We start from the raw sequence: 27,930 nt of genomic DNA on the forward strand, positions 1-27,930 counted from the left end.
ACAGTGAATAAATGGCTGAGCTAGGATTCCAGCTGTCTCATTCCAAAGGTTTGGCGACCTCCACCACAAGGACACAAGTCTGTCAGAGTGGAAGCTGAAACCCAGTAGTTCTTATGGAGTGGAAATACCAGGTTCGGGGTAGGTTACGACAGGCCGCAGGAAAGCCCCCCAAAATAACCCGGGTCGGAGTCAGGAACATAGAGTGGGATTAAGGGCGGGATGCACGCCCGAGAAAAAGTGGCATCTTAGAATGTATACAGCACCGCGCACCAATAACGCGGCCAAGCAACCACCACGTCCCCATCTCGCCCAGCTGCTAAGCAGACTTCTCCGCTTGATGCCCGAAGTCCTGCCTTTCCACCAATCGGTCCTCCTCTGCTCGGGTCTCGCAGTTGCACTCGATTGGTCGAGCCTGAGCCAACATGGCGGCCCCCGTGTAACCTCGTCCGTACCGCGAAGGCGACGGTGGCGCCGCGCGCAGGGCTCAGAAGTCACCATGCTGAGGGCGGCGTGGAGAGCGCTGAATTCCATTCGGACCCAGTCGGTGACCCAGGCCCTGGGGCTGCCGGGTGGAGGCGGTGCCCGGCTACCCTCCGACCACTGGGGCCTTCCCTCACCTCGCGGTGAGGAGCTGAGACACGGGACCGCAGGAGTAGGGACAGGGTTCGGCGGAGATGGAGGGTGCAGAAGGACGAGCATCGGGGAGAAGTGCTGCGGCAGGACAAAGGAGACTGTGTGGTGGGTGGGGAGGAAGCGAGACCAGGTGGGAGAGATGTGGGGCCGAGGGGGCGTTGGAAGTGGGGCGGCGGTGAGGCACAGAGGGGCAGAGGCCAAGGGGGAGAAGCACAGGAAGGAACCGAGGCTGGGTTGTTGAAGGAGATGTCCTCCGCCCTCTCTCCTCCGCGTAGGTCTCATCCTCCGGGCCGCCCGTGGCTATGCCCCCCAGAAACCAGGTAGGAGCTCTTGGGTGGGATCCGGGGCGGAAGACACACCAGCCGAAAGGCTTGGGGTGGCCAGGGGCAGGGGGCGGCTAGTTGGAGCCGCCGGACGGGGAGAGCCAGAGGCCCCGCGCAGAAGACCCCACGTCCGCCTGTCACCTGAAGCCTGGAGTCGGGCGAGGAGAGGTGGAGTGGGGCTCGAGTGCAGAGCTGGCCCGAGGGAGCGCACCCCGCCCACCTGGCACGTCGCCCACACTTGGTGTCTGCCCTGGGGAGGAGGAGCGTGGGCTTGCCCCTGGCAAGGCAGCTTACAGAGGGGTAAAGATCTCTCTTACTAGCTGAGTGATGTTGGGCAAGTTAGACCTTCCTCTGAGTCTCATTCTAAAATAAGGGTATCTGTTTGAGAGGATGTTGTTAGGATTCCATGATAACACGTGAAAAGCATCTTTAGCACTGTGCGCGATACACTGTAGTATATATTAGTATGTGTCGCTATTCATATTACTTGCACAGCGACAGAGCAGGAGCTGACTGGAGAGGACACACTGATCTCTCCTCGTACCTCTCCCTCACCTCCCCGGGAAGACAGAGATGCCCGCACCAAGGCTGAGGGTTTCCTGCGGTCTGTGTGTTTGGGTCTTACATTTCAAGTGTCCTGAAACTAGGGGTTCCTGCTCAACCCCCTTATGCCATTCATGCAGTTAGCCGGCAAGTGTTTGTTGAGTGCCTGTTCTATGCTGGGTTATAGACCAGGCTGTGAGAGATTCAAAAGGAGTCCGATTCAGTCTGCCCCCAGGAAGCCCCTTTTATTGGGCACCTGATGACTGTAGAGCCAGATAGGTGTGTGAGAGGTAAAGGCACAGTACAGGGTCTTGAGAAAAGCCATCTACTCCCAACATGAACTATCAGGGCAGGTGCCCAGGGAGTTTACAGGGAGAAACTGAGCCCAGGGATATCCAGTGCCTTGCTTGAGACCCTGGATGTCTGACAGAGTTGGTGAGAAGAGCTAAGTCTGGGAAGATGGGCAGTGAGAGTTGACGCTGAGTGTTTTCCATCCCTCCTCTTGACAGTTCAACCCAGCCAAGAAGATGACCCACCCCCTTCCACGCTGCTCAAAGATTACCAGAACGTCCCTGGAATTGAGAAGTAAGCAGGAAGAAATCTCTTTGATGAGGCAGGGGACCCTGGGAGGATTGGCAAGGAGGCAGGAGACAGTGGCTTCAAGGCTTGGCCTGCTACATCTGAAACTTGAATATAGAATGGGGCAAAGAACTGTAGAAGCTCACAGGGTGAGGGTGAGTGGGCAGCAGGGACAGATGGAGCTTACAGGGTTCAACTGCATGCTTTTTTGGTGTTCTGAGTAAAGACCCCATACCATTAGATACCAAGGAGGGAACATGCTTCAATAGTGTCCCCGTTTTATAGATTATCAAGCTGCCCAATGTCATCCTAAGGGGCAGAGCTAGAGTTTGAATTCTAGGCTGAACAATACGAAAACCAGGATACTTCTGCTCAGCCCGTCCTACGCGGTGGTTGCTGGGCAGTCCCTCTAGTTCCTCCCACTGTGCAGTGTGACTTGAGAAAGAAATAATGATTACAGAATTGAAGTAAGTGTCTTAAGACTGATTGAGCCATATTCTAGCTAAAATGCAAATCCTCCCTTTGCCCCCACCCCCACCCCGTGATAAGCCTGGAACACTTGAGCTGACAGCCTCAATTTTCTGTAGTTATCACATCATTCCATGTTCTCAGCCCAGCAAATCAGATCCATGCTGACTTTTAATCCCTGGGAGATGGCTCCCAACCTCCAGAGACTCATTTGTTAAAGAAATTTTCAATCATCCTTGCTTTTCAAACTAAAATGAAAACAGCATTGCTTCCCTTTCCCCCTCTACCCCCACATCTGTCTCTCATCGCTATGGTTTTTCCACAGGGTTGATGATGTTGTGAAAAGGCTCTTGTCTTTGGAAATGGCCAACCAGGTGAGTGGCCTGTACCAAATCTTGGCCTCCCTCAGACCTCTCCTCTGGGACTCCCTCCTACCCTGGTTACACCTCCCATCCCATGCTATGTTGCAGCATTTCTACCAATGTCATTCTTGTCCACTTGTCAATACCCCCAGACTGAACATCTGAAGAGCAGGGACAGTCTTGTTTCCCCATTGTACCACTAGCATCGGACGAACAGTAGGTGCTCAGTAAAGATCTAACGCCTAAACGAATGAGCAAGCTTTGGGGACATTCATCCCACAGGCCAGTAGCATTGGCCTTGGGCTCACCTAGACGTGAATAGCCATGTGATTAGCCAGAGGCCATGCCCTGGTAGCAGAGTGAAGTCAGGCCCTGAGCCTTGTGGTCTAGTTGCTATGACGGCAGCCATGGCCTTGGAGGTCTGAGGGCTAGTACTTAGAGGTGTGAGGGGTGCCAGTCTTCACAGATTCTCTGTCTCTATCTTCAACAGAAAGAGAAGCTCAAAATCAAGCAAGAGCAATTGATGAACAAGGTGGTGGCAAACCCTGAGGACACCAGCTCCCTGGAGGCTCGAAGTTAGTCAGGGGCCCCCTGGGGAGTGGGAGAGCAGGGAAGTCTGCTAGTTGGTACTTGATCCAGGGCCTCATCTGCAAGTACACTAGACATTACATGTGGCTTGTTAAAGGGAGACACAGGAAGAACCGAGGGCTATGAACACTGGACTTGGTATCCTGAGCTGTGTGATGCTGGAGTCGGTGCCTAGGTCCTGCCTCCGGCCTCTGTGAGCTCAGGCAAGGTTCCTCTGGAACCAAAGCTTGGCTCTATGTCTCTCTCCACTCTGCAGCTAAGGTGGTGTGAAGGGATCATGTGGTCAGAACCAGAGTTCCCACTGCACTGTCTGCAGTGCTCCCAAAACCCAGTGTGTGTACAGGAAGAGCCTGCCATAGTTACAGTCTCTCCAGTATCCTCCAAGAGGATACCTGAAGGAAGGTTATTCTGGAGCTTTAGGAGTTGAGTGGGAGTTGATAATTCTGAAAACTCATCAGTGAAAACTCATGAGAATGGCAGCTGGAAGGGGAGAGGCAAGGAGCAGACCCTTGACAATGTGGGAATCGTATTACATTGGCTAGGACCTCCAGGCCGATGGACATTACATTGGCTAGGAACTTAACCATGATAGTCTGCATCCTAGACTAATTCTTGAATTTAATAGGAATGCTCTAAAGTTTTACCATTAAGGATGCTATTTGCTACGGTTTGGGAATAATACCTTTATAAGATTAAGGAGCTTCCCCTTCCTTAAGCATTGCTTTCCAAAGGAAAGATAATCCAAAGTCTTTTCAGATCTTGAAATTCAGAGTGCTTCAGGAATTGTAGAGAACTATACAAGAGCCTTGGTGATAGTTATTCCTTGAGGTCTTAATACGTAACCCAGGCCCGGGCCCTTCCTTCCTTTGTGCCTGGCTCTCATCCTCTGTGGTTTGTGGTTTCAGTTGTTGCCTTGACTGTCAAGATCCGCAATTATGAAGAACACATGCAGAAACATCGAAAGGTAAGCCTTGAGCATTGCTCACAGCTAAACACCAGCAGCCAGGGCAGAGGAGTATGAGGCGTGAGAGACTCTGGGTCCAGACAGGCAACTTGAGAAGGCAGGTGCCCACCCCTCAGCTGCAGTGGGAGACATTTCCCTCCGACCTCCAACAGAGAAATGGGAGCCTTCCAGGGCTGTGCTGAGTATCACCAGTGGGTAAGAACACAGACTTTAGAGCATGGTCACAAGTATCTCTGGCGCATAGTGGATGCTTAGTAAATATTTGTTGAATGCATGGATGGGGTCAGACTGCCCTGGGTTCAAATCCCAGCTCTGCCACGTCCACTTAACTAGCTGTGTGACTCCAGGGAAGTTACATGTCTGAGCCTCAGTTCTCCTGTCTGTGAAATGAGGATCATAATAGTACCTGTTGAGAGGATTGCAGGAACTATATAATAATAGTAGCATATAATATTGAATGTCAGGTATAAATGAAAAATCAAATAACAGCCAACATGATGCATATAAAGTATTTAGGCCTCTTCCTAAATATTTTACATGTATTAGCTCATTTAACCCTTATATCCATCTTTCTATCCCATTTTACTAAAGAATAATCTAGGCATGGAGTGGTTAAGTTATTCCTCAAGGCACAGCACTAGGAAATGATGTGCTAGGACTTCAAACTAGGCAGTCTCCCTCCAGGGCCCATATTCTTAACCATTATGTCGTATCTCAGCACAGTGTTGGACACAGAGCTACTGTAATTGCTGGTATTTTTAATAAACACACAATTGTGCATAGACTGGTCCAGCTCTAGCCTGGCACCTCAGTGGTCTCCTGAGCTGGTTGAGCCGATTCCTTGGAGGTCAGTTTTGTTCATTTGGAGTATGGAACACCAGCCCCATGGCAGAGGTCCCTCACAGAGCAGCACCTGGCTGCAGGTAGGGGTCTCCAGGAAGAGCAAACGGCCTTCCAACCCATCCACCCCAGCTGACAGTCAGAGGCTGAATGGGTGGTGTAGGGGAAAGAGCATGAGTTTGGAGTGAGAACAATAGATCTATATTGGAGACTTGATAACATTGTTGAGCCTTTAGTTTCCCATCTATAAAATGGGAATAACAATGACAATACTTACGTCAGTTGCAGTAATATTTGCAAGATTGTTGGGAGGTTTCAATGAGATGATAAAATGACCATCCTTTGTTACTGTGAAGTGGTACATCACTTATTTATATAATACTAAAAGGAATACCGACTATCTTACAGGACAAAGCCCACAAGCGCTATCTGCTGATGAGCATTGACCAGAGGAAAAAGATGCTCAAAAACCTCCGTAAGACCAACTATAATGTCTTTGAGAAGACGTGCAAGGAGCTGGGAATTGAGTACACCTTTCCCCCTCTATACTATCGAAAAGCCCACCGCCGCTGGGTGACCAAGAAGGCTCTGTGCATTCGGGTGAGTCCAAATTGCTGCTTTAGTCGGCCCCTGCTCTGGGACTGTGGTGGAGACAGCAGAAGGGAGGGGTCATTTGTTTCTGATAGAGGCATAGAACTGGCCCTAAGGCCTTGCAGTAACTCACAGACCACCAACCCCATGGAGAAAAGCTGGGGTGAGCAGATGGGCAAGTCGGTTACCACCCCATCTGCTCCCAGTCGGAGGTTTTGCCTACGATTACAAAGTTTTTTCCTGCTCCTTTCCATCCCCAGGTTTTCCAGGAGGCTCAAAAGGTGAAGAAGCAGAAAAGGGCCTTAAAAGCTGCTGCTGCAGCAGCCCGGAAACAAGGCCAGACGAACCCAGAGAGCCCTTCCAGCGCCGGGCCAGAGGCAATCAAGGAAAACCAATAAATTTTGTTCAAGTTATATCTTTCTGCCTTGAAGAGTGCTAGGAGAGAAGGCAAGGCTCTTTGTGGCCTGAGGAAAAGGAGGGATTCATCCTTTCTTTCAGCTCTGGGATTCCCAGGGGTGTCTGAGGCAGAGTCCCTGCCCTCACACATCAGAGGACACACTCGTATCACACACCTCACACCCATTCACACAGACAACTGCCTGTCGTCCAGGTGGCGTTTCAGTGGAGGCGAGACTGAGCACAGAAGCAGAGGAAGCATGGCTGGCTGGCTGCTGGGTGAGAAAGCCAAGGGCGTATAGGAGATGTCTCTAGAAAGGTAGCTGGAGACAGTGGCGTGCCCTGAATGCGGGCCAGAGTGGTCTGTCAAACAGGAGGAAGCCACTGAAGGGATGTGGCCTCGCAGCAAGTGCGGGTGGAGGAGAGAACAGAGCAGTAACACAGAGGAACATAGTGACAAGACAGAGAAAGAAATGAAGAGATAAAGACGAGAAAGAGTTTGGAGGAAACAGCAGAATTTGGTGACTGATAAGTAATAGGACCTCGAGAGAGAGACAGTTTCAAAGCTCGGGTTTCAAGTGCGAGATGCTGGAGAGAAAGATGATTAGTAGGTTTTAGAAACAGTTACAGAAATGGTTGCTCATCAACATAAAAATGTACAGCAAACGGCGGTCCGGTGACCCTGCAGCTCAAAACGGGGGTCAAGTATGGGGTCACCAACCTCAGAGCAGAGAAGTTACCGGAAGGAGGGAGCTTGGAGGAGTCCCCAGCATGATTCTCCAGGAAGGGGACAGACAGAAACGGGCCTGGCTGGCTTCAGGGATCCTGAAACCACGTGGGGCTTCACTCCCAATAGCTTTTAGGTAGGAAATGCAAATAATCCAAAGATTTATGGTCCTCCCCCACCTAAAAGAAACGTCAGTTACCATTTTATTAGTGCTTTCGTGGCACTTTGCATATTCTCGTTAATTCCTCTGCAAGCCTGGGAGGTGACTGTCCCCTTCAGTTTACGTATGAGGAAACCCAGCCTCAAACCACCTGCCCAAAGTCGCACAGACAGGAAACAGAGCGGTGACAAACCTAGGTTCACCTGCTGGGAGACAGCGCTAAAGTTTTGCTGGGGTTTTCCCCGTTCTCGGGCACCTGCGCACGCGAGCGCACGGCGCCGGCCGCTCCCCCGCCAGCACTAGCCATTCCCGAGAACTTCAGAAAGTCCAAACGCACCCCGTAGGTCTCGGGCACTCAGCCCAATAAGCGTCCGCCCCTGGGCGCCTCCCAACAAACGGCCTGCTGATTGGCTGCTTTTGCGGGCCGCTGCGTTGCCCTGGCAACCGGACTAAGAGGACGCAGTGGTTGGGCCTCTAGGCCTCTGGCTACTCAACCTCAGGGTTCTTCGCCCGCTCTGCTCGCTTCCGGCACCATGTCGGTGCGGACGCTACCGCTGCTCTTCTTGAACTTGGGCGGGGAGATGCTTTACATCCTGGACCAGCGGCTGCGGGCCCAGAACATCCCGGGAGACAAGGCCCGCAGAGGTGAGAGGCGCCCAGCGCGCACTGCCAGCCCTACGCCCCGCAGTCCGGCCCCGTAACAGGGCACCCACAGCCAGCCGCACATCCCGCAGCCCGGCCCCCTCACCGGGCACCACAGCCAGCTTCATACCCCGCAGCCAGGCCCCCTCACGCCGCCTCAGCTCCCGCAACCAGGCCCCATGACAGACGGACCAACACCCCTGCACCCTGCACCCTGCACTCTTACAGCCAGGGACCTTCCTCACAACGCCACAGCCCCATCCACTCAGAGCACCTCAGGAGTCAAATTGCCCAAAAGATCTTTTCACAGCAGAGGGATTTAATACCCCCACTGAATATTGTCAGGATACCCTCATTCCCCCACCCCAATTTCCTCATCCCCTCAAATTGGAGAGGTGATTTCCTAATCTCTCTTGACATCCGATCCCTCCCAAATGTAGGAGTCGCAGCTGCCCACCACCCGGAGACATTTCCTTTGCTAGTCTCTTCCCCCCAGAACAGGCTGTGATTCGCCATTCCTCTGTGTAGCATTATCCTTCATAAACTGGAAGCCAGTCTTGCTCATTTCCAAAGCTATTTCTAGAAAGGTGGGGTCCTGAAACAACAGATAAATAGTAAAACATCAGGAAGTTATCATTCTTTCCCTTCACAATTGTTGGAAAAGAATGCAATTTTGGAAATAATTATATGAGAGTTTCTAAAATGCAAAATCTGTCTCCCATATGCACATCTAATCCCCAGAGAAATGACCACCCAGAACTCTGCCACCCTTTTTCTCACCCTCTTTTCTTCCCCTCTCAACCAACAACTGCTTTCACGAAGTTTCTTGGGATTAAATATGAAGGAAATATTATATTTCACTGTAGAGGAGGGAAAGTTAACTGACGTGGCCACTGATGAAAACATTTATTCTCTCCAGCAGTCTCTGTATGCTCAATTGATTTTAAGCATACATATTCAGATAGTCACTATCCTGTCTGTGAGATAGTCAAGTCCATGCAAAAAGAGATGAAAGGAACTCCCTATAGCATACCCCCTCCATTCATTCTATAAACTGCTGCCAGAAAGCTTTCTAACATGCAAATCTGTCCATACTCCCCACTACTTAAAACCCTGTGTCAGCTCCCCACTGCTGTCTGGATGGAGGCCAAGTCCTTGGCAGGACATTTCAGGGCTCTTCCTGATCTGATCTCTGTCCACCTCTGCAGTCACACCTTCCACCACTGCCTGCCTCCTACTTTGTATCTTAATACCTAACTGCTTGTAGGTCTCCATTTAAAGTATATTCGTGCCTGTTTCCATGCTAGTAATCCTCATCCTACCCCAAGCCTCCCACTTCCATGCTAGTAATTCCCCTTTCATCCTGCTTTATTCAGCTTAAGATTCATTTCCTTTGGGATGCCTCCTCACATGGGGTAAGGACCTGGCACGTAGTCCCATAGCATTCCATGCATGCCTCTCTACCTTATCACTGACCATTATTATCCTGAAATGGTCTGTGTATGTGTTTCCCCCATGTGATTGCCTTACTCATCTTTGTACTCCAGCACCTAGCATAATGTCTAGACCAGAATAAATCGGTGCTCAGTAAATGTTTGTTGAACTGATTATCTAAATTAGCTGTTTTATATGATGTTGCCATTTCTTCCTCAACGGAGTTCTGTTTTCCTTGGCGCCTATGTTGTGTGATTTCATTTGGGCTAATGGCACCGTGAACTGACAGGTGTCCGCTTCGTGGAAAGCAGTGTAAATTGGCAATTAAGAGCATGTTCTCTGAAGTCATGCGGATACAGATCCCAATTCTAGCGTTGCCATTTAACTAGTTATATGACCTTGGAGTATAACCTCTACAAGTCTGTTTCTTTTTCCATAAAATAGGAGTAATAATATATACCTTACAGAAAAATTGTAAGCATTGAATGAGATAATGTATGCATTTGACATGTTCAGCACAATAAGTAGTGGGTGTTGTCTTTGAAGAGGAGGTCTGGGCAAGACCCTGTGAATACTAGGGGACTGGCTTCCTTTGTCTTCAGGAGCTGTAGTCCTGGGTTTGCTAGATACAGCTTAAGGGAGTTTCAGCCATCTTTGGTAATTCACATTCACACACTCATTCTCTCCAGTTTCCAGATCTAGCCCTTCTGCGCATCCCCTAGAGGTAGGGCGTTTTTTGATCAGTCTGGTCCAGTAACTGATTCTAAAACTGGGAGATGTGTCTTCCTAACGACAACAACAACAAACATTTATTAAGCATTTACCATGTAACAAGGACTTCCATGAATACCTTAATCCCCACAACTATACTATCACACAGGTAATAACTACTATCCCCATTTAACAGATGGGAAAACTAAGGCTAATTTGCCCAGGGTTGCATCACTGGTAAGAGGAAGAGTAAAGAATCTGAACCCAGGTCCCGGGGCTCCAGAGTTCATACTCTTAAGCAACATGTCCTTAGCTGCAGCACTATACTTCCATACCTGGGGGAACTGTATCAGAATCTTTGGAGGAAGGGAGTTGGAAGGTCAGGAGGAGAGGGAGAGGTTTGAAAAAAATATCCAATATACCCACTGGTTTTAAAAATAAGTAACTGAAAATATACCCACTGATTTTAAAAAGAAATAACAGAAAGAGCCATAGTTGGCTGATGGGGACTTGTAGAAGACAGAGTAGAGAGTGTAGGATTCAAACTTGAGAAACACTCATCTATGCCACCATTTGGAGTTGGTGTTGCTACAGGAACAGGAGCCACTGTGAGATATGACCCTGCCCAGAGGCCTATAAAATACCAGACACGGTAAACTAGTCTTCGTTGAAGCTTTGAATGGAAACCCTACTTCTTCTAGATGTTTTCATTATCTTACACAACTAATTGGTCTCCTGGAGGCCATCCTGCTCCCACAAGGCCAGTGCAGGTAGTGCAGCTTTTCCCCACAATGCAGCCTCTAGTTCAGCACTCAACAGAAAGGAAGTACTGTCTATGGTGCAACTTTTGAGGGTTGCATATTGAATGTTGTCCCACATTTTAAGCAATTGCAAGCATAATAAAAGCAGCCTTTGCCTCACTCCCGCCCTTTTAAAAATACTCACAAATAAGATACTACATTTTGTTTACAGTCTTTATTTTGCAGAAGGGGAAAACTGAGGCATAGAGCCACTGAGTGATTTTTATTTTCCCAAGACTTGCAGATCGCAGTGTAGTACTGAGCAACTAAATGGTGGTGAAGTTCTGTTCCTATTTTTCTAGTTCCACTTTAACAGGCAGCTCTGGGCGGCCTTTCACATGCCTCCCACTCAAAATATAACTAAAGTGGAATTGTCAGAAACAAGTCATCTGGAGAAATAATAGAAAAACGACATCGTTTACCTTCCCCTGGATCCTCAAGTGCAAAAGGGCCACGCGCACACAGCATTTCAGAGACCTCTACTGGAGCTCCGTGTCATTGCCTGTAGGAGGGCCTCGTACCCCTCCCTGGGCATGCATTTGCCAGCTCCATTTTGTCGGCAGCTGGTAGTCGCTGTCCCTTAGAGTAGGTGAGCCCCTTGCAGCACCACGATTCCCAAACACACCTTCACAAGAGTGGCAACTCCACCTTTCTGAATTCCCACAAGCCTGTCAGGCAAGACCGCCTATAAAATAAATGCAACAAGATAGAAGATGTGGGCATTATGCTAAAGAAGCCAGTATCTGCTTTAGGAAGGTCTGACTTTTCGTGCTGCTTCCCCAGTGTTTTCTCTCCAAACCCTATGACTCTTGTGGGAGAAAGATGGTAAATTTTCCCAGAGGAGTCTGACCTTGCAATGGGAACCCTTTGCAGCCAGTTAGGGCACAGCTCTGGCTGTCCTTCCAGACTGGTCTCTTAGGGGCTGTTGGCATTGTGTATTGAAGACACGTATATGTTTTGATTATAACTGCAGAAATCACCTTTGAAACAATCTAGTGGCAAATGTTTCCAAGGGACACCATTAGTTATAAAATGTATTTTAAATGTGAATGTGTGTAGAACTCTGTTTATCTGAGAGTGGTTTTTTTAGATTGAAATTGACCCCAAAAATAAGGAAAGAAAAAAAGTCATCTTTCATCCTTTATGGGTGGTGTCCAGTGTCCTTCAGTAGAGAAAGTGGGACTAGAAGAGAAGCCAGCTAAGTGCTTGGTGTGTTATCTTTTTCATCCCCACAGCAACCCTGTGAGGTAGGTACGATTATGATCCCCATTTTACAGATGAAGAAACTGAGGTTAAACAAGTTGCTTGAAGTTATCTAGCTAGTAAATGGTAGAGCCAGGTCTCAACTCATAAAGGGTCTTAATTCTTACTGATTTCTCCAGCCAAGTACTTTTTTTTCTTTATCTGGTCTCCTCTTGGCATCTTTCTGACTGCCTTTGTCCTCAGGAACTTTCTTTACAGTGGTCCTACCATAACTCCCCTCTTTTTACCTGGCAGTCACACATCTCTATAGAAAAAGTATATCAGAAACACAGACATGTATTCCTTTTCATTCCTTTTAATTCAAGTTTTCTAATTCAAACAGTTCTATCAGTACTCTAGAAAGGGAAAACTTACATTAATTAAAAAAACCAAAAAAAAATCAGGTTATACAAAAAAAAAGTTCCCTTCTCTCTCTATTCTTGGAATTATTCTTCCTCGCAGAAGTTAGTGTTTTTTAAAAACCTTATTTTTAATCATGTATATCCTCATAGCATTAGAAAGGATGACTGCTTGAGCCTTTCAAGACAAACCCCAGGGTAGCTAGTCCTTCTGAGTTTCCTCTCCTCTCAGGCCTCTCTGTATAAGACAGAGCCTCTCTAGGGCTTTTGTGGAACCTCATTATCCATCATCCTTTTAAAAGTCTTGTGTGGAAGGCAGAGTATTCATACTAGACATTGGTGCAACATGAAGAATAAAAGTTCCATAGACCAGATAATTGAAATTGGTATTTTTAAAGCCTCCTTGCAAATGATGTTCTTGCTTCATGAACTGGTGTTTTCTTTTTATATGCTTCATGTAGATGAATGGACAGAGGTGGACAGAAAACGAGGTATGCTATCTCTGGGCTGCATGTATTCAGTCTGCATCCATAGGTTCGCTCAGTCCTTCCTTCATCAGTGGGGCTTAAAGTGGGGCCACTCTAAATATTTCAAAATGAAAAAAATAGGCATGAAACATTGGTTATACATTTGAATCTTTTCCTTAAATAAATACAGCATGTAAGGTGAAAACCAAGCAAATTTGGCATAATGACCATATTGCACCTGAGGTACTTTTCTCTCTTCATCAATTCCAAGCTTTTTGGGGACTACTCGGGCAGTAGCTATACTTCTGGATAAGTTGTCCTATTTGGCAGTCCTGAAAGCAATTCTGTGATAGTATCGTAAAACAAAAGAATTGTGCTTCAACATGCGTGACCTTCCTTGAACCATTCTCCTTAGCACACAGAAATATCTGTTGAGCAACCAGAAAAATGGAAGCATGTGACTGCATGACTGTCAGGATTGTGGGCAGAAGGCATGATATCATGCATGCAGTGTGGCCCTATCATGCCTAATCTTCAATATCCTCTTTGCCTACAACTACCGTGTTTCCCCAAAAATAAGACCTAGCCGGACAATCAGCTCTAATGCGTCTTTTGGAGCAAAAATTAATATAAGATCTGGTCTTATTTTACTTTAATGTAACATAATATAATGTAATGTAGTGTAATATAATATAATATAATACCGGGTCTTATATTAATTTTTGCTCCAACAGATGCATTAGAGCTGATTGTCCAGCTAGGTCTTATTGGGGAAACACAGTAGCAGCAAACCTGAAAAAGTTGCCAATTCCTCAGAATAAGACATTAGCCTTTCTCACCTTTAAGTGTCACGAGTACCTCCTATCATTTGGCATTTGGGTGCGGTTTATGCATGTCATCAGTCACTGTCCTCAATATTTTAAATGCTCTCACTACACCAAGTATGCTGAGGAGATAACATATATAATATTTAAGAGCACAGGCATTAGAATCAAACAACCTCATTCTAATTTCAACACTAGCTGTGTGACCTTGGACTGGAACCTAAGGCATAATTTTCCTCCTTAATACAATAAGGATAATAACTCCAAGTTGTCTTGGGATTTAAATGAGATAATGCATGGGAAGTTCTAAGCCCAGCACCTGGAACATACCATGGTAGCCATCCAGAAGTAATAGCTCCTCTCATTTACCCTTGGTTTCAAATTGCATGTTCCCATAAACAATTAAATTTACAACAGAGGTTTGATAAAAACTCAGTTGTCTTCGTCTAGAGAATTATTTCATTAGGCCAGGCTCAAAGAAAAGCCCAACTGAAGTGCTTGATACTCTTTTATTTCACAATCATTTTTTTGCCATTTCTTTTGAGCAATTTTTGGCCCACCTCTTGACATGTGGCAGAATTTCAGGTGAGAAGTATGGATTTTGAAGGCTTTTTTGTGTACATCATTGAATCACTGGAATATATTTTAACTTAAGCATTCACAAATAAGGAGCAGAAACTAACTTCATAATATGAACCCAGGACTAGAAGCCTCAGATGTTAAAGCTCAGTAATGTAACCCTTCTGATGCCCCTGTGAAAAACCACTTTGCTCCTGGCCTTAGTTTCTTCCTGATGAAATCTGGCTCCTAGTACATTCCTGTCTCATGAAATTATGCAAAGCTCATGTGCGTGCCAAAACCTAACACCAAGACAGACTAAGGTATGGTTAAAACTATTTCTCTCTTTATAGTATTTAACTTAAATATGACCTGGGCTGCTTCTTCAGGGCAAGAACAACATTTCCTTCCTCTTTGTGTTTATCTCAGTGTCTGGTACACAGTGGGCCCACCTCAACCAAGTGCCAGGCAAAGTATGTTGTGAGATGTGGGCATGTTAACTTGTGACCCCATATTCTTTCTGAAGAATTAAATGAGAGGCACGATCCTGGGTGCCGGGGCCCAACTATAGAACTTCCATTTCCTCCCTAGGGGCATTTGTGGTCCAACGGGTGAACTTAAGGCGCGTTCTTGTGCAAAGAGCCTTGGTGGTATATAGCTAATTTACTTCCCAGAGGGAAAGGCTTCATTTTGCTTCTTACATACTTTGCCAGAGCAGCTAACAATCTCCTTGCGATTTTCTTTCTTTTAGAACTGATTTATTTGGGTCTAAGCTATTTTCTTCGATCCTGATAAGATCTGAAAGACTCAAGATTAACATAACTCAGAGCTGATGTGATTCATTAACTTGAACTCCTCCCCTGTGGCACTTCTCCCTGTCCTACATAAAGCTGTGGAAAATTCAGATTCTCTCTTTGGAGGCCTTACCTGTGACTTTTCGCTTGTAACTATCTCCTTGCAAATTCTGCATTTTTATATAGGCTGCAGTAAGAAAAACATTAGAAAACCCAGTTTATTGCAGGTCCTTGCTTATTTAGGTTTTAGGCAAAAGGCCATGCATGAGGCAAACCTGGAAGAGTTATGTCTCCAAGTGGACCACATTGGGGACATGTTTTGTATATTAAGGGCAAGCTGCAATGGGTTGAAATTGTCACATGTGAGGGATACCCTGTGTTAGTGATGGATTTGGTTATTCCTCACTAATAGGATGGAGTCTAGAATAACATCCAAAGGTCAAGTGTGAGTTCAACACTTCTGTAAGGAGTCACAGTTCTTTTGTGTCAAGTTGGGGGGGACCCTCCTCCCATGTCTCTGTGTAGCCCTTCCATTTAAGATTTAAATACAACCAGCCCTCAGCTCCCCCTGCCCCCCAAAAATGCTCTTTAGCTCCTTTAAAAGGCTGACTTGGGCCGGCCTGGTGGCTCAGGTGGTTGGAGCTCGGTGCTCCTAACGCCAAGGTCGCTGGTTCTATTTCCACATGGGCCAGTGAGCTGTGCCGTCTACAGCTAAGATTGTGAACAATGGTTCTCCCTGGAGCTGGGCTGCTGTGTGCTGCTGTGGGCTACCGTGAGCTGCTGTGAGCAACCGACCAACGACCCATCAACCAACTGCCTCATGGTGGGGGTGGGGGGAGCACAAGTCTCCTAATACTAGCATGGGCCAGGGAGCTGTGTCCTACACAACTAGACTGAGAAACAACGGCTTGAACCGAGTGCGGGTTGCGGGGGCGGCAGAAGAAGGGTGGGAGGAAAGTTGACCTGAGCCTTCAGGGTATTGCTATCAATTACTTAAGGTAGAGAGACTGCCTGAAATCATGAAATCAGTGTTCTACCTGCCTTTTACTCTAAGAGATATGGCCACAGCCAATCACCTGGCATATCCTTTGTGTGGCAAAAGAAAGGCGTTTGTATCTTTCAGTAATAATCACTGTGTTTAATAATTGACTTTGTATAATTATTTTAAGTAACCAATTTTCTTCCAAATTTTAATTACTACGAATGTATACTCTTGGCATCTATGTACTCTCATCTGTAGGCCAGAATATACCTGGTTTAATTAAAAGTAATCTGTGTTCGACCATACTTGTTCCTATTTCTTGTACCAAAGGGTTTTCCTAGCCCTCAACTAATAGTATTTGAGTTGCAAAAAAATATCTAAATGAACAAGTGAATCAAGAACGAGAATTTCAGACACTTTGGTTTGCACACACATTGGGACCTTTTTTTTTCTCACCAGATGGAAATTTTCCATTTGCACAGTAGTATGTGATACAGCACTACAGGGTAATATCAATATTATAGATCAAACGTAGAAATTAAGGCATTCTAAAATGGTCCTAATCGGAAGTATACGTCTTATAGAAACATTAGAAATATTTTAATCTCTAACCAGTTTGTAGATTTGTCTATTGTCATCAAATGTTTTGCCAAGAAAAAGTCAATTACCATTACTGGTCCAATTTTTATAAAATTTAATTTTAAGTAAACATGTCATAAATTTGCCAAGCAAACAAACAAAAGAGTGATGCTATTTCTCATTTTAAGGAAGAGATCTAGTTGAAAATGCTTATAGGAATGTTTTTTAAAGAAAGAAGAAACATTTCCCCTACCACCACATGAGATAATGTACGTAAATTGGTTTGTAACCGCTGAAGCCCACCACATTTGTACGTTGTCATATTTATGTTTGCTCCGAGATGGTCTCAGGAGGCACTCTGGACCCTGCTTGCTATTGGCACATCTGTGTGGTTTCTCCCCAGGGAGCGGATCTCACCAAGCGCGTCAGCATCCCCACTCTGCATAGGCCCAGCTCCTCCCTCCTGTTTGTACACAGAGGTCCTTTCCTGAATAAAGCTTGTTCCAGTACCTTGCTCAGCTGTATCTCTCCTGTCTCTACAGTTCTGAATGACATAATCTCAACCATGTTCAATCGGAAGTTTATGGAGGAATTGTTCAAACCCCAAGAGCTCTACTCCAAGAAGGCCCTGAGGACTGTCTATGACCGCCTGGCTCATGCCTCCATCATGAGACTGAAACAGGCCAGCATGGATAAGGTGAGCAGACAGTGGCCCCATCCCCCCTGGTTTGCATTTCTTGCATCTTTTGTGTATTATCGTAGACTAGAATCAGATATGATGTACGCAAAGGTGCCTTGCAAAAGCAAAAGGCACTTGTAAAGATTGCTACTGAGTTCCAGAGTTGGGAAGGAGCTCAGAAGTCACCTGCACCAGCCCTTGTATTGTTTATGTCATTCCACCTGCCCAACGAGAGTACTGGTCCTCACGCCCGTATTTATGAACACCTTAACCCAACCCTAAAAACGTGAATTCTGCTTCATTCTTAACAAATCTCAGCTCTGAAAACCAGGCTTTTTTTTTTTTAAAGCAAATTCAAAACTGCTCAGTCTTCTAACATGAACATGTCTCTCTCTTTGGGAAACAAATAATACAAACAAATTCCAAATAAATAAATGGAAGGGAATAGACAAATCTCCTACTCAGAAGAATTCCAAATTTATGTAGCTACTCTGCCCTCACGGAAGGAGAGCATAACTCCCCACTCCTGATGTGTGGCCTCACTTAATAACTACCTTCCAAAGAGGACAGTATGGAAAGGCAGGGGGAAACAGTTAACGTTACTATAGAGAAACTGACAAACACTGCCTCAACCAGGTGATCAAGATCAACATCAGCGGTGAGAGTCATGTTCGTAGTATGTACCGTGACATGATATGATGAGGATAGCACTTTACCTCCATGATCTTTCTCCCAAAAAACCCACAACCCAAGTCTAATCATGAGAAAAATACCTAATAACATTCGGAGGTAATGTTATGAAATACCTGACCAGTACTCAAAACTGTCAAAGTCACCAAAAACAGGGAAAGTCTAAGAAACAGGAGCCTGAGGAGCCAACACAGCCAACAGGAGCCTGAGGAGACATGACAACAAAATGCAATGTGGGACCCTGAAACAGAAATAGGGCATTACGGGGAAACTAATAAAATCTGAATAAAATGTGGACTTCAGTTCATTTTTATAAATTATAATTCCTTTTCAAATTCCTCCATTATATGAATTTTTTAAAATCATGAGGACTGACAGTGGTGGGTGCTAGGTATGCAAAGTAATGCTCACTTATCGCTGGTACCTGGAAACCTCAGAGAGACAGACTGCCGTTAACTGTGCCCTCTGACCTCCTGCCACTTACCTTTGGAAAGTTACTTTCTCTCCCTGAGCCTCCCTTTTCTCATCTTTAAAATGGGGATAACAAGAGCTACTTCATCTGTTCTGGGAGGATGAAGTGAGAAACATACATCCCTAGGCCTGGCACGTAGTAGACCTACTGTTCAATAAAATGTTAATTATCTTTTCTGTTCTGCTTGCTCTGTTCCTTCTACCTTTAAGGATAGTTAAGTTTCCATAGAAAAAGGACACAGAATCTGTAATCAACAAACTTGGATTCAAGTCTTAGCTCTATCCATTTACTGAAGAACTATCCATTTACTGAAGAACTCTTGAACTTTCGTTTCTTCATCTTACAAGTATATCTGTTTTTATCCTTTATTCCTAGCATGGTGTCCCATATACAAAAGGTGCTCAGTGTTTGATAATGATGGCAGAGTCTCAAATCTGTATCTTTAGGATTACACACACTCACACACACACACACACACACACACACTCACACTCGCACACCAGGCTGCTCCTTCTTGTCTGCCACTTTCTAAGTGGAATGTTTAGCTGCGTGTTAGAGAAATGAAATCATGTAGAAAGTTCTAGCAAATGCTGTAGGATCTGACCATCCTGAGTTCAAATCTCACTCTGCCATTTACTACTAGCTATGTGAAATTAGGCAAATTTTCTTGTTTTTAAACTCGGGATAATATCAACCTCATAGAGTGCTTGTGCAGATTAAATGTGATCAGTGAGGTAATGTATATAAATGTGCCTGGCATAACACTCAGATGGTAGCAGTTTATATATTTTCATTCCGGCCTCAGGCGAGTGCAAGCCTTCTCTCCAAACTGGCTCCTTCTGTCTCCCATCCCCCAGACTTCCCTGCCTCTGTCAGTAGCATCGTCCGTCTCCCAGGCACTAAGTTGAAAATGTTGTAGTCATTTTGGACAGCCCTCCTCTTCATCCCCCAAATCTAGTCAGGTAGTCATCATATAACTCATAGCTTTTCTTTCTAAGTATCATATGTTCTTTTCCCCCTGCCTTTTCCATTTCTGCCATCTTTATTCCAGGCTTTAAGTCTGGATTACTCCAAAAAAATTTCTTTCATTCATACAGTCAATAGATATTATTGCAAACCTATCAGGCGCTACGTACAAGCTAATCCGCCTAACTCTAATCTCTCCCTTCTCTCATCTCATCATCACCAGACTGACCAATCTTGCTTAATCACCACTTTTATCATGTCAGCTCAGAAAACTTCAGTAGCCCCCTAATTCCACCTACATCAAGTCTAAACGATTTTGCCTGTCTTTCTAAAACCTTTACAATTCTAATCTTGCCGTCCTTATCCAACTTTATTTCCCACCATCCCCAACACGAACTATCCTCTCTAGTCAGGCTATTCTCATTCTCCCAGGAAAATGGCATCCTCATGGCTGCCTCCAGGCCCTCACACAGGCTGTTCCCCTCAACGAGAATGCCTTTCCTCTCCCTCCAGCAGTTTGAAACCTGTGACTGCCTTCTTCCATAAAGCCTATCTTGACCACTTTGGTCCTCATCAATTTCTCACCTCTGCTCATCCATGGATGGTCATACCATACAGAAGGGCTTGTTGCTATTAAGTAGTTTTGTGCTTTAAAATTGTTCTTCTACAGTTGTAGAACTTTATACTTGCCACTTCCACATGTATCTTCTCATTTACTCCTCTCAGCAGCTCTGCCACAATAGGGAATTAGGGACTGTGTTTTACAGATGAGAAAACTCAGGCTCTGAGAGGTGACGAGACTTGGCCAGGGCCATTCAACTTGTCAGCAGCAATGGAGAGCTTGAATTTGGGTTTTCGCTCTGAGTCCAGCACCCAGTCAGTACAGGACCCCACAGCTGTCGATATTGTTTCAAACGTGTTTCGTCAGCATTGCACATAAGCTGACCACAAATCCTGGTTTGCCCAGCAATGTCCTGGTCTACCCCTATTGTCCTGGCTTAATTATTAATATCACCCCCCTTTTACTCTCAAAAGCATCTTGGTTTGAGGGATAACTGATATGGTCGCCTGAGCTACATGACATTCCCAGAACTGCTTTCGCTAAATGCTTGGCTGCTTCACCGTTTGGAGGTTCTGACACCTGCTTTTATGATCCCATTTATTTTGTTCGTGTGTGGGTTGGCAGCTCTATGACCTGATGACTATGGCTTTGAAATATCAAGTATTGCTGTGTCCCCGTCCCAAGGATGTGTTGCTGGTCACTTTCAATCATTTAGATGCCATCAAGGGATTCATCCAAGACTCCCCAGCCCTCCTGCATCTGGTGGATGAGACTTTCCGGCAGCTGCTTGACGTAAGATACCATCAATTTATCACGTCTCCGCCCCAATGCTTGCTCTCATTCCTCTGTTAATGACAGGCAGATTCTGTGACAGAGAGAACAGGATGGGGAATGGCAAATCCTGCCACACTCCCAGAAAATTCTAAAAACCTCCCAGTATCATCTTATGCCCTCTTACTATTGCCTTCAAAATTGGGAAAGCAAGGATACAGAGCCTAGCCATTTTCTCCTAACTTTTCGGGAAGGGGGTTGGTGGTGAATGTTCTGCTAAATCTTGGGGAACAGCCCCTAGGTCTGTGGGGGACAGAAGAGGTGACGTGTACCCCTGCCTGGGTGTGGCACAGTGGGGTTTGTCCCTCTGGTGAGAGAGCGGTGCTGGCTCTCCTGCTGCCTCTCTTACCCCAGCAGCTGAGTCCTCTCCTTGCTTTGCTGGCTCCCATCCCTGAGCGCCCACCTACCCCTCCCTCCTCTCTGCACGTCTTATCTCACTTCTGAAAGTGAATTGCTTCTTTCTGCTTTGCCTCTGGCAGATATACGGCGGTCTCTCTGCAGGGGAGTTCCATCTGATCCGGCAGACGCTCCTCACCTTCTTCCAGGACCTGCACATCCGGGTGAGTGGATGAGAAGCCCACGAGCACCCTGTCAGGGCTGTCCTAGGGAAAGAGGGTGCCAAGTGGTCTGGCAGACAGGGCTGAGACTGCCCAGGTAGTGATATCCTCAGTGTTCGGCTTCGTGATGAGAAACTTTCTCATGACAAATCTCAGCAGTTTTTCAGTGGACCGAGGATAGATAATACTGCCACTGCTTCCCAGTTACCTTATATGTTTCTTTTTTTAAAAAATTTATTGGGGTGACAATTGTTAGTAAATTTACATAGATTTCAGGTGTACAATTCTATATTACATCATCTATAAATCCCATTGTGTGTTCACCACCCAGAGTCAGTTCTCCTTCCATCACCATATATTTGATCCCCCTTACCCTCTGGTAACCACTAAACTATTGTCTGTGTCTATGAGTTTTTGTTTCTCATTTGTTTGTCTTGTTCTTTTGTTGTTTTTGGTTTATATACCACATATCAGTGAAATCATATGGTTACCTTATATGTTTCTTTAAAATATGGTTTCTTCCCTTCTCCAGAGGAAATGTGCTCTCAAGGCCACCAGCCTGATCTCAATTGCAAAGCCTTTTCTCAAACCTTTAGTATCATTGACCTCTCCAGTATCTGATGCTGCTAGGAGGCTGCCCTCCTTCTCCATGAAACTCTCGCCTTTCTGGAATTTTCATGGCACCATACCATCCTGGCCCTCCCTTACCTCTTCCATCTCCATACCTCTTACTCCTTCCTCTCTGTCTTCCTGTCTCCGAACTACCTCCTTCTGCCTCCACCCACCCCCTGCTCTTCAGGAATCTCTTTCCTCCCCACTTTCTAGCTCCTTCACCTAGGACTCCTGAGTCTAACCTCTACCCTACCCTTGCCTCAGCCCTGCCAGCCAGACCACATGTCCACCTGCTTGCTCAAACTATCCACGAGGATGCCTGCCAGTGCCTATAATTTTAATGTCTGTAGCTAAACTAATCTCCAAAAGTCAAGTCCTGCCATAACTTCCTGATTTCTTTTGAGGGCACCATCATTCCTCCGCTCACTTGGCCCAGAACCAGAGTGTCGCCCATGATTCCCCTTCTCTGGTCTCCATCTAATTGCTTCTAAGGCCCCCAGAGTCTGCCTTTTCCTTGTCCGCACCCTCCTTTCCATTCCTATTGCCACCAGCCTAGCTCAGGCCCTCAGGCTTGTTGTTGGCTGTTGCCTCTCATTGTACCCTGCCTCCTCCTGTCATGCCTGCTCCAGACAATTCTACTTTTACAAACATATTTCTGAGCTTTCGAATTTGGGGCCTGCCTCTCTGGGACAGGACGTGGTTCCTTCCCCTAATTTAACACACTGATACGGGAAAGATGGATGATATGGCAAAGTGAGCTCAGGCTCTGAAGTCAAACACTCTCGTGTTGGAGTCTCTCTCCAGCACAGCTCCATGACCTTGGGCAAATTACTTCTTTGAGCCTTAGTTTCAACCCACTTAGAGTCTGTTGGCAGGATGAACTGACGTAGCATATGATATATATTTGCCAATGTATACATACATAGTATAGAGGGCTTCTGGAAGGATAGGCAAGTACTTGGTCACAGTGGTTGTCCCCCGGGAGTAGTAAACTGCAGGGAAGACAGGTACAAGAGAGACAGGTTCCCTTGTATACCCTTTGGACCTTTGAATTTTGTACATATGCACGTGTAACGTATTCACAAAATAAAAATTCAAAAAAAAAAAAAAGAAGAAGACATAGAACATGTTTTAGTGCCTGGTTGTTATTTCCCTTCCATGGACCAAGGAAGACAAATAGATTTCAACTCTGAGGCCATTTTTATTTTTAACCCTCATGAATAATTTCATTTGCTATGGATGGAACAGTAATCACATCAATATAAATTAAGACCCCTACTAGTCATCAATTAAAGTTAAAAATATGAAAGTACAACTAAGATTAAGTTTTGCCTTGCTTTAAAATATTGAAGACTCTGCATCATGTTATCAAGACTGGGCACATGTGCACATTATTTTATGGACTGTAGTAATATAAGCAGCCGTATTGATTTCTCAAGTCTGACAAGATAAAATTCAATATAATGAAAAGGTACTTCTAATAATAAGTCTATAACAAAATCATTAAAATATGTTAAACCACAATATAGATTAAGCTTTAATTGCTAAATGGGCAAGCAGTGAAGTATCAGAGTGTTCACCAAGAGGAATAGGGTTCCCACATCCTGGCAGTATTTAGCCACTGATCTGTAATATTTGGCTGGTTTTTTAAGTCTGGTCTTTAATGGTATTTCTGCTCGGCTACAATTTGTGATTACCTATACAGATTTTTCTCTGTCTTCAAAGCAGTCTTGAAAGTTTTTGGATTTTTTTTTTTTTAAAGCAAAACCAACTAACTAAATCAAGAAAACACAGCTCTGATCTAATACTTCCTTGGTCGTTGTTTAACCAAAATTCCTCATCTGATATCCAAAACTTTCTGCGATAATCGCAAAACACCGGAAGCGCTCTAATGCAGTGAAGACCCTAACCTGCTCTCGGGGCCTGGCCAGAGACTGCCCGGAGACCAGTTCCATTTGGAATCCTGAGCCGTTGTTTGCCACCATCTCCATTCCCAACCCTTTTCAGCCCTCCAGAACACCTCCAGAGTTGCCTGGGTCACCCATCCTCTCCCGTACTCTCATTCCCACTCATACATCCTTCCATCATGCACTTTCCTCACATTCTTTCCATTGTTTCAGTTCTTGGAAAACATCACTCCGTCTTCGCCTCTTCATAGAACGTTCCTTAATACCGCCTCTCCATTATCCACTCCACTTGGAAATATTTCATCCCTGGAAAACTAGTCAGTCTAACCTATATTTCTTGAGTGCCTATTCTATGCCAGGCACTGTATTCAGTGTTTGAGATATATATGTAAACAGAAAGGAGACCCTGCCTTGAGGAGGTTCTCCGCTAGCAGCAAGACACAGGGAGGACAAGTAAGTCATGTTCTGGTTCTGATAACACTTAGGAAGATGGCAACCTGGGATGAGATTTGCATCAGGCCAGCACTGTCCAATGGAACTTTCTGTCGTTCTGTATCTGTGCTGTCCACTGTGGTGGCCACTAGCCACATGTGGCTATTGAGCACTTGAAACATGGCTAGTGTGACTGAGAAACTCAAGTTTTTATTATATTTAAGTAGCCACCCTTGGCTAGCAACTACCATACTGGACAGCACATCCTCAGATGATAGAGTTAAGGACAGCCTTTCTGAGGATAGGCATTTTCGTGGAGAATGTAACTAACAGAGATCTCAGGGAACAGCATATAAACTGAAGTGACAGCAAGTTCAAAGGCCCTTAGATGGGAAGAAGCGTGATGTGTTCCTTGGAAAGAGCGAAAGCCAGTGTGAGTGAAGCATGTCTATGCAGGAGTGACACTCCAAGTTTACAAGCTGTGCCGCATGGGCACTGATGAATCAGAACAGATGCTGGTTTGAAATAAACTGGTACCTACCAGTTGACTTAATTTTAGACCCTTGTAAGGAGTTTTACTCTAAGAGTAAAGAAGAGATTTGAAGCATCTTAGGGTAAGTGGTAACATGATCTAATTTATGTTGTGGAAGATAAACTATATGGGGTCAGGGTAGAGGTAGGACAGCAGCTGGGAAACCATTGTGGAAATTAGGTGAAAAATGAAGGTGCTTAAATGCTACCAGTGGAGATCGTGAGAAGTATTCACATTTGGGACATACCTCCGGGACAAGATTGGTAAGACTGAACTAAGAGATCAGATTTGCAGAATGGGGGAAAGAAGAATGAAGAACAACTATGAAATTTTTGGCCTGAGCAACTGATGCCATTTACTCAGAGGGGGAAGCCCTGAAGGGAAGTATATTTGGGTAGAAAAATTAATTAATTCTCTTTGTTTGATTTGCCTATTAGACATCCAAGTAGCAAGGTCAAATAGCAGTTGAATATGCAAATCTAGAGCTCAGGGGAAAGGTCCAGAGTGGAGACGTAAATGTGGGCATCATCAGCATGTAGCACAGAGATGGTATTTGAAGACTTCCGGCCACTTGGTGGAGGCTGGTCATTCACCCTCACCCGCAGGCAGGATGTGAGAAGCAGGGTCAGCATTCTGCCTGCCTCCCTGTCACTTTCAGATCATTATTCTCCTGCCCTCACAAATTTAGCCTTCTTCTCGTAAGGCAGGCCAGCCACCAAACGTTGTCCAAAGCCCTGTACTCACCCTCTGCTGAAAATCACAGCCAAGTCACTCACCCATATTCACTGAGCATTTAAATTCCTGAGTCACTCTACCCCCAGCCACCAGAGTCCTGTCATCCTCCGGGGGAGCATGAAGGCTCATGGAGATGTCTCACCCAGCACTCCAGCCCCATAGCTCAGTGACCTCCCTTTCCTCTTTCTGTAAGAAACAGGGTTCCTGCCCTCATTGGAGAGGGGAAAATGTACTAAGTGCCTTACAGATGTTTGGTTCTAAAACAGAAGAGTGTAAAGGAGAGGACGCAAAGGAGCGGGTGGTCCGTTTTACCTAAGAGAATCAGGAAAGTCATCATAGAGGATCTGATATCTTTTAAAAGAAATGGGTTTTTACCAAGCTCATGGGAAGGGTTCAGATGGACACCCTAGGCAGAAGACACCATCTCAGTAAAGGTTTGAGCCGTATAACCGCCTGGTGTATTTGGCGGTGTGGGGTGGTGGAAGGCTGCAAGCGGTTGAGGATGGCTAGCACATAGGGTCCAGGGAGGAGCATGGCTGCAGAGAAGAACAACAGCCAACTGGACATTATCTGGCAGGCAGCAGAGAGCCTCCAAAGCAGGAGAGGGACATGGTCAGATGGGAGTTTACAAGATTCTCTTCAGCAGCAGAGTAGAGGATGGATAAAACAGGTGAGAGGGAGCCAAGAAGACCAGTTAGGAGGCCCCTGCAGTGGCCGGGCAAGAGATGATCATGGGCTACACTAGGGAGCAGGGTAGAGAGGAGGGGCCAGATACTGGGAGTGACCACTGGGTTGGCAGGGCTTGGTGATTGAATAGACATGGGAAGGTGGTGGGCAGGGGAACTCAGCGTGCTGACTTGGTGACCTGGTGGCGTCGTCCACTGAGATTGGGAACACCAGAGAAGGGTCAGGTTTGGAAAAACAAATGATGAGCCCTGTTCTGAACAGGGTGAATTTGAGGTGTATCCCGTGGAACCTATAGGTGGACACATCTAATAGGCAATGGGATCGATGGCTCAGGTGCCCAGGGTAAAATGCTAAGTGGGAGCTTGAGATCCGGGAGCCATCCGCACAAGTGAACACTGGTACATGGGAATAGATGGTGGGGTGGGTGGGTGGGGGGAGAGGAGTGAGAGGAAAAGAACATGAGAGAGTCACACCTACAGGTGAGGTCCAGCAGAGGGGCTGGGCAGCAGACAGACCCAACAGTCTACGGTGTCCAGCCAAGGGCAGATTCTCGGGTCAAACACAGACACACACTTGCCGTAAGTCTGTACATTTCACATCTACTGTGACATAGTCGACCTATTAGAATTAGGCTAATGGAGCATCTGGAGCATGTGTGTGTGTGTATTTTTTTTAAACCCCCCCCTCACTTCTCTGACCAAATTTTCTTTCTCCATGCCTGTATTCACATCCCTTAATCACAGACTCTCAAAGTTAAAAATTCCTTAACGGTCATCCAGCCAAACTCTCTAACTAAACCAGTTTACCCATTTCCGCCTAAAGCATGCTTTGTGCCTGCCCACCTCTGCTTCTGAAGTGTCTTCACACCTTCCTCCTCCAGGTCTAGCTCCAAACCCACAGTCACTCCTCCATGCCTGGAGCCATTCTCCTCAGTGGGCTACAATGCACATACTAGTCCGCATGGCCTGCTTTATAGGGTCATTTTTCCCATTTTATGTTTGTGTCCAACTAGACTGTAATACTACTAATAAGAGCACCTACTGGGGGGTGGGTGATGAGGGTAAAGGGGATCAAATATATGGTGATGGAAGGAGAACTGTCTCTGGGTGGTGAACACACAATGGGATTTATAGACGATGTAATACAGAATTGTACACCTGAAATCTATGTAAATTTACTAACAATTGTCACCCCAATAAATTTAATAAAAATAGTAATAATAATAAAAAAAGAGCACCTACTGTGTGTCAGGTTCCATAAGTACTTTTTGTTCACTACCCGATTTAATTGTCACATGAATCCATTGAATAGGTACTGTTATGACCCCCAGTTTACCAAAGAGAAGAACGATGCACAGAAAGGTTGTATAACTTACCAAAAGCCACAGCCGAGGAGTGGCCCAGCCTAGATATACGCTACACAGTCAGTCTATCGTCAGCCTGCCCAATAGACAGCTTACAAATTCTTACTAATTTGCCTTTTCAGTGCCTAGCACACAACAGATGCTTATTCTTGATGATATTACAAATATAATTTTGTCGAATTTTAGAGTTTGAAGGCACTTTCCACTTTATCTCATTGGACAGATGAGGAAGCTAAGATCCAACAGAACTGATTAGCTGCTCCAATCTTTATGGGATTTAATCTGACCAAGACCTCAGTACAGAGCACACAAACCCAGGAGTAGAAGTAAGCATATGTG

General features: G+C 45.7%; 2 protein-coding genes across 5 annotated transcripts in view; both read left to right on the top strand.

Annotated features, from left to right (window-relative positions):
* The first annotated feature begins 393 nt into the window (after positions 1–393).
* MRPS15 (mitochondrial ribosomal protein S15) lies at positions 394–6,304 on the top strand. 2 transcript variants are annotated; one of them, XM_081057143.1, is made up of 8 exons: positions 394–623; positions 909–953; positions 2,009–2,084; positions 2,872–2,920; positions 3,399–3,483; positions 4,402–4,460; positions 5,709–5,900; positions 6,152–6,304. In XM_081057143.1, the coding sequence occupies exons 1-8, from the start codon at positions 497–499 to the stop codon at positions 6,287–6,289; spliced, it is 771 nt and encodes a 256-aa protein (XP_080913269.1). In that variant the 5' UTR covers positions 394–496; the 3' UTR covers positions 6,290–6,304. The 2 variants fall into 2 exon arrangements, with proteins under 2 accessions (XP_080913269.1, XP_080913270.1); XM_081057144.1 differs by having other exon boundaries at positions 405–738.
* Positions 6,305–7,601: 1,297 nt separating this feature from the next.
* The window catches only part of OSCP1 (organic solute carrier partner 1), a 28,002-nt gene continuing 7,673 nt past the window's right edge, over positions 7,602–27,930 (top strand). Inside the window, exons 1-5 of one of the 3 annotated variants that reach the window (XM_081057145.1) lie at positions 7,610–7,819; positions 12,824–12,853; positions 17,109–17,263; positions 20,560–20,727; positions 21,246–21,326. In XM_081057145.1, coding sequence (XP_080913271.1) covers positions 7,708–7,819; positions 12,824–12,853; positions 17,109–17,263; positions 20,560–20,727; positions 21,246–21,326 — 546 coding nt within the window. In that variant the 5' untranslated portion in view covers positions 7,610–7,707. Of the gene's footprint in view, positions 7,820–12,823; positions 12,854–17,108; positions 17,264–20,559; positions 20,728–21,245; positions 21,327–27,930 lie in introns of all 3 variants that reach the window. The other 2 variants (XM_081057146.1, XM_081057147.1) reach the window with 2 other exon arrangements.

Source organism: Rhinolophus hipposideros (genome assembly GCF_964194185.1).
Source record: "Rhinolophus hipposideros genome assembly, chromosome: 8".
Classification (NCBI taxonomy): Eukaryota; Metazoa; Chordata; class Mammalia; order Chiroptera; family Rhinolophidae; genus Rhinolophus; species Rhinolophus hipposideros.

What these genes read in the sequence shown, in the direction of transcription:
- MRPS15 (XM_081057143.1), top strand. Translation starts at nt 497, where the DNA reads ATGCTGAGGGCGGCGTGGAGAGCGCTGAATTCCATTCGGACCCAGTCG. An exon ending in CTTTGGAAATGGCCAACCAG is followed by an intron (nt 2,921 to 3,398) that starts GTGAGTGGCCTG and finishes TATCTTCAACAG; the next exon opens with AAAGAGAAGCTCAAAATCAA. An exon ending in AGAAGGCTCTGTGCATTCGG is followed by an intron (nt 5,901 to 6,151) that starts GTGAGTCCAAAT and finishes TTCCATCCCCAG; the next exon opens with GTTTTCCAGGAGGCTCAAAA.